Here is a 9,698-nt window from a genome sequence, read left to right on the forward strand (position 1 = left end):
TTTAGGTTTACAAGACTTTATTAACTTAAAGAATAGTGTTCATTTCCAAAAAACTGTTAGGGAAAATAAACTATTTTACATCTCTGTAAACAAGGACAAAGTTGAAATGATTAAAAGAGTTGCTTTGGATTTTGGCATGTGAGCCCCATGACTGCAAACCTTCTCTGTATACTTGTCATCCAGTCCTCTATGTAACTGAAAATGGCTGAACTAACAAAACAGGCCGTTTTTTGCATAACTAAAACAACTGTCAACTGCTAATAATGCATCAAGTGCATCTCCAGGACGCACTTAAAAGAACAAACATTCATACAGGTGGCATCACAAGCTATAAAAATGTGTACTACTAAAGCTGTGGTCTTGTCAAATGTGAATGGTATCAAAAAAACACAGACGCATTGCCACAATTTTGCAACCATGACGTTGAAAAATTTTTGTCCAATGTCGCCATCAACAAAATCATGTTTGAGTAATTTCTTAATCAGCCAGTTTCAACGATACACTGATCAAAAGTTGTGTTTTAACTTACCTAATTACCTGTGAGAGACATTTCAAACTAAATGGTGTGTTCCCAAAACATTACACCTCCACAAAACCAAATCATCTGGCCGTGTATTTGAAACAAACTGACATAATGAGTTTGACTAAAAATCCAAAATTGAGCAAATACTCAAGTCATGGCAGCAGGACGAGCATGCGTTTGATATTTATGGATATGAAACCAGACGGACATAAGCTGAAAGTAAATGTTCTGGAGTATTACATGCAGCTGACATCATCTGCAGGAGTGTTTGCTCCTTGTATAAAAACTAGAAATTAATGGTGCCAAATATTTACCGTAACTATGGTGATTATCACTGGGGCAACATAAACTTTACTGCTACTTAATCTATCATCATGTGATATGGAAGACATCTGTCTTTTTATCCTTCAAATCAAATATGCTTTTGATCGTAGTTTTTTTCCAGTAAATTTGTTATTGAGGTTGTACGCGCAGCAGTCCGTTAGTTTTCAAAGTCTGATTAAACATGCCGTAGTTAAAGCTACATGGCGGTCAGTTCATATGTTCATGACAGCAGAATGCAGGAAGCTCCAACCTCTAAGGCTGCAGGTAAAGCTTTAAAGCTGTAGTTGGAGATGTCCTCAAACAAAGTTCTGTAGTTTATGCAGGTTAACACATATTGATTTTAAATATATGTAAACGTTGGTACTGGCCCGGTTTTTAAAACACGAGGCTTTCGTTACAGGTTTCATCGAGAAGCGTGCATGATTGACGATTAGTGGCACTAGCTGCAGTTGAAACAGAGCAGGTAGGGAGTGTTTCAGTAATGCTGTTAGAGTAACCTGGCAGCAGCACGTTTCAAGGGGGCTAGAAGGGGACCGCAGCAGTCCAAGGTGCGTTCAGGTAAAGTACATGAGGACCAAACCAAGGTATGGACCCCTCACTGGGCTTCCCACTCCTCGTCCGAGACGTCATCGGGGGAAATGTTGCGAGTGTTGCTGGCCCGAATGCTGCTGATGTTGGTGAAAGAGAGGAGGTTTGCAATTCCGATAAGACTCACACCGGTTCCATCCAGGTTCACCTGAGCCAGAGGCATGTGTTTGAGGAACTTCAGACCTGAGGGGGGGAAAAAGAGCCAGGAAAAGGTTATATTGAGTCTAGTGTGGCAATGAAAACAACAATATTTTGCTACTGTCAAGCCAACAGCAGCCATTATCAAACACTACATTCTCATCTTTATTCTTCATGAAGCTGCTCCATTTCAGTTTCACTGTTAAATGTTGCACGCCCCATGTACCGAGGCTTAAGTCCTTAAAGTGGCCCAGATTTGACTCCGACTTCCGGCTCCTTTCTAGCATGTCATTCTACTCTCCCCTACCTCAAATAACGCCATAAAATGACTCCGAATGAAAGGAGTGAGCCAGCTTATTGAAACGAGTAAGAGAGCAAAAAGTGCTGAGTGTAGTGCTATTCAACCACACAGGAGAAATAACTTCACCCGGACAGCCCTGCATCAGAGTCGGACCTTACCGTGGTCTGTGATCCGCGTGCGACTGAGGTTAAGCTTCACAAGGTGATTGCAGCGGATCAGACCTCGCCTCACTACTGTGTCTCCCACCTGAGTGCTGGCCAGCCCCAACACCTACAGAACAGGAAACACAACGTCAGCTTATTGAAAGGCATACAAAATAAGATCATGTCAGAAAGTATACGTTTAATAACACAACAATCAACCTTTCTGCAAATGTGACGCTAAACTGAAAAGTCCTGAAGCATTCATATTAACATCAAAGCAGCTGATCTGGAAACAATTCTCATCCATAAACACTGAAAAAATCTGCCTATCAAGAATCAATAACAAACGAATCCTCTTTACACATTACAGAAAAATATGTTGCATGATAAATAAATAAATAACTATCCCCTTTCTGAGCCCCACATTTTAGCCTGGCTTATCACATTATCATGTTAATGGATTTGAAAAAAAGGGCTTACAACTTTGAACCATTAACTATAGAGTTCTGTAGCTTGGTTTGATCTGCAGCAGGGTTCAAAGGGAATACGACAGACAACTTAATTTCTTAAGCTAAGTTTTCCCAGGGCAATATGCAGATGTAGAAAAAACACAAAAGTAACCGATAAAATCACCTGGAGGTGTGGCAGACAGACGATGAGTTCGGCCACCCCTCGGCTGGTGACCGCTGTCCGGTCCAAACAGAGCTCCTGCAGGTCCTGCAGGCCGCGCAGAGAGGGAAGCCCTGTGTCTGTCACCTGAGTGTTGCTGAGTGACAGCTTCTTCAACCTACACAAAGTAAACACAGCACTCCTGTGAATATGCCTGCTGTAGTCATACAAAAACAAAAACAATGAGGGGACAACTACAAAGGGCTGGACCTACCTGTTCATGGTGGAGAGATGGGTGACTCCCTGGTCTGTGACCTGTGTGTAGTCTGTCAGGTCCAGCTCTGACAACAGACCAAGTCTGGAGAGGAAAGACAAACCACTGTCTGTCACAGAGTGTCGTCCGGGCAGGGTCAGCTGAATCAACCGTAGACCTGGGAGAGAAAACAGAAAACCTCTCGTAAGTATTTTTCACACACATGCACTCCTGAAAACTTCTAATCAATTCAAGGACATGATGCCATGGAATTTTTCCCGAGTTGCATGTTCACAAATTTCCCTCACAGCAGGAGATTTTATTTTTTGTGATTTGTAGTGCTGTTAAAATGCACTGTTTCATGGCTCACTGATGAGTACAAATACCATTTTTTTGTGCTTATCTGATAAATGATCTGTGATCAAAATCTGTGATCTGATCAGAACCATGAGATTTGTGATCTGTTGCACCAGTAGTATCTTGTCTTAATATTCATAAAACACCTTTTAGGCTTTCTTTGCAAGTACATTTCAGAGCCTGCACTTTTAATATGTCTTTGAAGCTGGAAAACAACATCTACTTTTACCCCATTTCCTGACACAACTTTCCATACTTCCACCCAAGTTAAGGATTTCTGCATCTCTGTGCATGCATTGTTCTTTTCCCTTTTTCGAACCTGAGATGATCTGCAGAGCATGGTTGCCATCTGCTACGGGGATTCCTGCCAAACTTAAGGATGACAGGGCCGGGTGGGTGGCGAGGCGCTCCAGAGAGCTTTCGGTCACACCTGTCCCGTCCAAGTTGAGAGTCTGCAGGCTGGAAAGCTCTGCCAAAGCTGACACGTCCGTTACCTGACACACAACACCCATCGAGACAAAGAAAGGTCATTTGCAAAAAAACCAAAACAATGTTTGCTATTACAGGTGTGTGTTTGAACTGCAGGTACCTTTGTCTGCTTGATGCTGAGGAGACGTAGTTGTGGCACACAGGTGGGAAGGACAGCCAGTGTGGCTTCGGTCACAGCCGTCTGGTTCAGGCTCAGCTGAGACAGGCAGGATGGAGCCGATTGGAGATAAAGTACCATCCCGGCATCGGTCACTTTGGTCTGGTCCAGGGACAGGTAACACAGACTCTTTAAACCTTGTAGGAAAAAAATAATTAATCAAGGGAAAATCCTTTTAACACAAAGAACAAATACCGTATTTGAAACAGAGCAGCTTATGTTGGGATCTGGCGTTCCTGCACGTAATTGTAAATTCCTATAAAGTGGTGTTACATAACCTAATATTCTCCATTATAACAGCCTGATTCTTGTTTGAAATTGGGTTTCTCATAAGCCCAACCTGTGATTTGCTGCAGACAGGAGTCAGTGAGTTTGCTACAGGAGGCCAGGTTGAGGTACTGGAGTTTGACCAGGCTGGACAGGATTGAAAGTCCAGAGTCTGTAAGAATCAAAATCAGGGGATTTTAATGAATTCAAACAAAGAAACTGAACAATAGTTGATTACAGTGAATAAATATGTGTTCATATGAAATGATTCTAAACTCCACTCTGGGCTGAAATTGTGTGTACCTGTGATGAGAGGTGAGTTGACCAGGCTGAGGTGCTTCAGTGCTGTGAAGGCGCGTAACTGCCGCAGGAGCTCATTGGTGGAGTAAGGGTAGCAGTTTAGGACAAACTTCTGCAACGGGCAGCCGAAGAAGAGCTCCAGGGTGCGTGGACGCAGGAGCCTCTCACGGGACATGTGGTTGAGCAGAAGCTCTGCGAGCTCCGGGGTGAGGCCTGCCAGACTGCTGCTGTACTGCATGCTGGGAGCTGACAGATGACAGATGACAACAGTGAGTAAACAAAGCAATGAACACGTATTTCCTGAGAAATCAGTGACTCTACTACTGAATATTGTACTCTGTCTCTTACCAGTCATGAGGTGGACAGTGGCACGGGTGGCCAAGGCACATAGGGACGGCACGCTGGGTGTCCTGAATGGTTTTTTAGGGGGTGATGGTTGTCCCTGGGAGGCACGGGGGTCCTCTTGCTGAGCAGCTCTCTGCAGACGCTCCACTGCAGCCAGACCTGCAGCCCCAGGAGCCACCCGTCCTCCCGCATCTTCAGGCTCAGCTGGGTCCTCTTCTGGAGCCTCCCTGAAACACACAAACACAACGGTCCTTAACATGTCACATCTTCACAGGCTCTATAGCATGCTGGACAAAATGGGGCCTCTACTCCTCGTTCTACTGTTTATTGCTATCAGTTAACTGCTGCAAATATTTTAAACACTTATAAAATATCTATAAAGTTGTTTCAAAATGTGTGCATTGTAGGTCTCCGATTATATCAGTGCCTGGTGTCTGTCCGGGCACCTACCTGAGTCGATTGCCTTGCTCTGGCCAGTGGTGCCTCGGCTCAAACTCTCCACGGAACCTGTTCTCTGGAAAGAAAGGCAGCCTCGGCATTCCTGCGAAGATTACACAAGTGAGAACTGTAAACCATGAACATATTCTGATAAGCAGAAAATCAAAGATATTTAAAAAACTAGATCATATTTAACTCACACAGCTGTTTAAAATTAAAACACCTTTTCTAATCTTTATATTTAAAAAAAAAACAAAAAAAACAACACTTTTTAAATCCCACACCTCTAATCAGCATCTTTGGTCCTGGATCTCTGATTCTCCTCTCACAGGGTTCGACTGTGATTCAGCTCTTTTGACTGTCTGTGGTCTGGCACACATTCAGAATACTATTTCTGAACCACATGCTCTGAAAGGCTGCGTCTGATTTGCTGAGCGGCTGCAAGCGCTCGGAGAACTCAGTTGTCGAGGCTAATCAGTTCAGACCCTGTGCGCAATATGTTTGTCAGAAAGGGGCATTCACCTACATATTTCCTAATCCTAATCTTTCTTATATGCAGCACTCATTAGCAGCCAGTCAGTCTACTGCAAAGCATACATGAGAGAATGGAACTGAAGCACAGCTGAAAGAGAGAAGCCGGGTCATCTGTTTCTAGCGTGGGAGAACAAAAAGCTCTACGTGCATGAACAAACGGAGACACGTCGAGGCCGAAAGAGGGGAGGGCCAAACAAAATGTCGGTCAAAAAAAGGGATGAGGTGTCAGCAACAACGCTAGACCCAGGGGAGCTGTACCGTTAAGCATGTAGGGTGGTTCATCCTCTGCTTCTGGTTCCTCGTCACCCACGATGCCAGCCACGTCCTCTGCATCACCAGGAACCAACCTCTGGCCTCGCCCTGTTAAACAGCACCAGGACTGTTACTTGAAGAAGAGACAGCTTTTTAAATAATGTGAATAATGTTAACTACCTAAGCTTGTAGAGTTAAAAAGTAGGAGGAGGTATTTAAAAAGTTAAAATCCCATTCATTTTCTCCATAACCATTGTGAGGTGATGCATACATTACACTTTTCTCCCAGCTTGAAACTCTAACGTTTGAATTTTCAGTAAACTGATTGTGGATGGAAGCTAAAGATTGAAAACTTATGACTAAACTAAATATAATATAACTTAAACTGCCTTTTTAATAAGTCACTGATTCTCAAACTGGTGGGCTGCAGGGCAGGGCCCCTAGGTGGGTCCTCGAGGTATGAAAGGGGGGAGCGCAGAAAGGCTAAATAAAAACAATGCACACAGTGCTTCACTGCCAGCATGGAGGACGGCTCCAGAGAGAAAGATCAAAGCTGGACAATTGTTGCAGGACTAGAAATGTAAATCTTGCATTTTTTTTTTCATTAAGTTGTTTGTCCCCAGGGAAATTGTCATTGGTCAACATCTGTCAGTAATTTGTGCAGAGAATGATTCATTTACACCCCCACCACTAACAAAACAACACAAATCCTTACCCCAGATGTGAGATGGCCCAGACAGAGATGGACCGACTCCAGGTATCCCTGCATAGTTCACTGCCTCCTCCCACAGCTGGTTTGGTAATGGAGGAGGCGGAACAAAGTCCGGCCTTTCAGGCCCCTCCATGACGGGGACCTGTGGCTGAGGGGTCACAACGCACGGAGGTGGTTCGATCTGTGCCACTGCTGGAGGCTCTGCAGGACTTTGTGCATCCTGGGGTGTCTCTGGAGGAGTGGTCTGAATGCAAAGTGCAGCGTTGGGTGTGAGGCCAAGAGAGCGCAATGAACATGCCAGCTCTGCCTCCCCAAAGCGTTTCCGTGGGAAACCCTGGAGGAGAGAAAAGGTGGGGAGGGTGGGGTGACGCCCGGTGATGTGCTCCACAACGCTGCGAAGGGGAGCATCAGCTGGGAAGCGTTCACGCATGGACTCCCCGGATGGTAGCCGAATCTACAGAAGAAAACATGAGGTTTAAAAAAAAAAGTGCAATTCTGTAGAAAGACTGTATCAACTGTCACACAATACATTAAGTCTTCACCATTAGGACGCAGTTGTTGTCCACATTAGTCTGCACTGCTCCTCCAAGCTTCTGCCCTTGACCGCTGGGAGGAGAAGTCTCTGCGGCAGCGCTGGTATCGAGTTTCTGCTGCAGGCTCCTCCGATCCTCAGCTATCCGCTTTAACACCAACTCCCGCTCCTGGCAGACAAACAAAAGTAAGACAAGATGTTCTGACATTTCTCCAGACGCATGAAGAAGAAAGATTTAATTATCTGTGTGATAAAAATAAAAGTGCCCTTTCAGCACTGCTCACCTGTTTCTTTTGCCTTCTCTCTGCTCTGGCCTCCTGAGCGACACGATGCCTCTGCTGTTCTTCAAAGTCACTCTTGTCCTGTTTGATGCGGGACTCCACTGGCAGAGGTTCTGGGGAAAGATTACATGAATGTGATGGCCTCAGCACCAATGAAGAAGATGTTGTTGACGGTAAAATCCGCCCCAAAAACAACAAAACGAACAAGATGTTACAATGATAATTTATATATATGTGCTGCTTGATGTCGTACCTCTGCTGTCAGAAGGAGATGTGGGTGTCTCAGAGGTGCTCGCCGCTTCTTTGGGCAGGTTGAAAGCAGAAAATGCTGTGTCAGCTGGCTGTGACGTCTGCTTGACCAACCTGTGCCGCGGATACTGACCCTGTAAGAGCCTAAAAACACATGACAGAAGGACTAGGATGTTATTTACAGTAAGAAGTGGCTTTTTAAGAAACTGAAGGGAAATTATATTGGTGTTTTATGAATGCTCACTCTATTTGACTTAAGAAAAAGGTAGATACAACTCACCACTCTGCTGCATCTGACACAGAAAAATGCCCCGCCTGCACAGCGGCCTGGATCTGATCCTCCGTGAAACCCATCTCACCGAGGATCAGGAACAACTCCCCAATCGTCTGTAAAACAAGGCAATCCAACAGGCATCAATATAACTCTTTACTGTTCTACCATTGTACAAACGGCTCAAATTGTCTGAATCATAATGTAATAATAATGTACATTTAAAAATGAGTGTGCTCTGTCCTTTTTCATTAAATTCATCTCTATTCTAACTCTTAAAAAAAAAGTTTTATAATGGATTCATTGGGTTTTGTTGTGAATATTTAATTGTTGCATTAGCACGGAGCTAAAGCATTGTCCAAACATGATCCAGTTTAAAAACATGTACAAAGCAATGATTTTCAAAAGGTACAGGGATGAGGGAGAGCTTTAAGAAGGAAAAAATATATATAAATAATAATAATAATAATAATAATAGTAATAATAGTATAGCAAATTGTATATAGACAGATTGTATATATAGAGAGATTATAAGGAACACAGGAATTTAATTTAATAAATGTTAATTATTGAGCTGTGGAAAAGGGGTAGGATTAAATAAGTTTTATACTTCTTCCTACTCCTTTTCAGGCATATCAATTGAATATATGTAATTTTCTTTTTTTGTGAAATAATTTAAACATTGTTTTTTGTTTATTGTATTTTCGTGCTTTTCATTTTGTTTTGTATTTTTGATATGTTTGATTTTATTTTGATATGTCTGAAATAAATTGAATCAATCAATCAATCAATCAAAATCTAATTCAATATACCAATTTTTACATTGTAATAACCTAGTTTGGTAGTGGAAGAGCTTTATCCTTTTACTGTTTGTCATTTATAATATTTAATTAATATGCACAACAGATTTCACTATTTTTAAATGTTAGTTTTTAAACACGCATATATACACAGTATTTAAGTAAATCAAAGCTACATAACGGATAACAGATGAGACTAAGTGGGTTTGTTGTTATGCTTTCAGTGCAGCAGGACTGTCAACAAACAACGTTAGCATGAAGGCTAACATTAGCTGCATGAAAACGACGTCGAGGCTAAAGCGATGCTAGCTAACGAGCTAACAGGTGAACAGGTTTCAGCGCGGTGAGTCGCAGCTTACCGGAGTGGAAGAAGAACTCATGTCGTCGTTTCAACAAATCACAGCGGGACTACAATTTACGGAGCAACTTTTGTTTGACTTGCAGGTCCAGTGGGCAGCCTGCTTTGCTAGCGAAACTGACCTCTCCCCCCGTTGACTTGTTGATTGACAGCTGGTCAACAACAAACCAGCCTATCAACACTGCGAACAGGCGTTGTGTACGGAAAGCCAAAAGGTACATAATTAGTCTCAATTACGAAACGCTAAAAGGCGTTTAGTAAGCGCCTAGCGATGTTTTTGATCCTGCCAGCCAGGCGTAAATAAACAACACCAGGCTTTTAATAGTCACGCTGCTTAAAACACATTTGATCTGCTACCTTTGGGCTTTCTAAAGGTATTTCTTCAATGACTCAGTGACGTATCAGTCTGAGATACCAGTGGTGTATTGCAGGTATACAGACTATGCCCAATCAATTTAAGTCTGACCCACTTATCTT

At 43.1% G+C, this 9,698-nt stretch overlaps 1 protein-coding gene across 1 annotated transcript; it reads right to left on the reverse strand.

Moving 5' to 3' along the window:
* Positions 1-9,371, reverse strand: si:ch73-173p19.1 (uncharacterized). Its single transcript, XM_061064957.1, has 17 exons — positions 9,223-9,371; positions 8,073-8,179; positions 7,797-7,936; positions 7,547-7,656; positions 7,273-7,431; positions 6,734-7,184; positions 6,025-6,126; positions 5,245-5,335; positions 4,798-5,021; positions 4,453-4,695; positions 4,223-4,321; positions 3,826-4,019; positions 3,556-3,730; positions 2,901-3,057; positions 2,651-2,804; positions 2,033-2,144; positions 1-1,618 (listed from the first exon to the last, which is right to left on the reverse strand). Exons 1-17 carry the CDS (start codon positions 9,241-9,243, stop codon positions 1,443-1,445), a joined length of 2,715 nt encoding a protein of 904 aa, XP_060920940.1. The 5' UTR covers positions 9,244-9,371; the 3' UTR covers positions 1-1,442.
* Between the last annotated feature and the right edge of the window lie 327 nt (positions 9,372-9,698).

Source organism: Labrus mixtus, chromosome 19 (assembly GCF_963584025.1).
Source record: "Labrus mixtus chromosome 19, fLabMix1.1, whole genome shotgun sequence".
In the NCBI taxonomy this organism is placed as follows: Eukaryota; Metazoa; Chordata; class Actinopteri; order Labriformes; family Labridae; genus Labrus; species Labrus mixtus.

Bases quoted from the DNA above. Each gene is read 5' to 3' on its own strand.
- si:ch73-173p19.1 (XM_061064957.1), bottom strand. From the start codon at position 9,243: ATGAGTTCTTCTTCCACTCCG. The intron at 4,696-4,797 runs GTAAGAGACAGA...GTCATCTGTCAG, and splicing joins CACTGTCCACCTCATGACTG to CTCCCAGCATGCAGTACAGC. The intron at 2,145-2,650 runs GTGATTTTATCG...CCTGTTCTGTAG, and splicing joins TCTGTCTGCCACACCTCCAG to GTGTTGGGGCTGGCCAGCAC.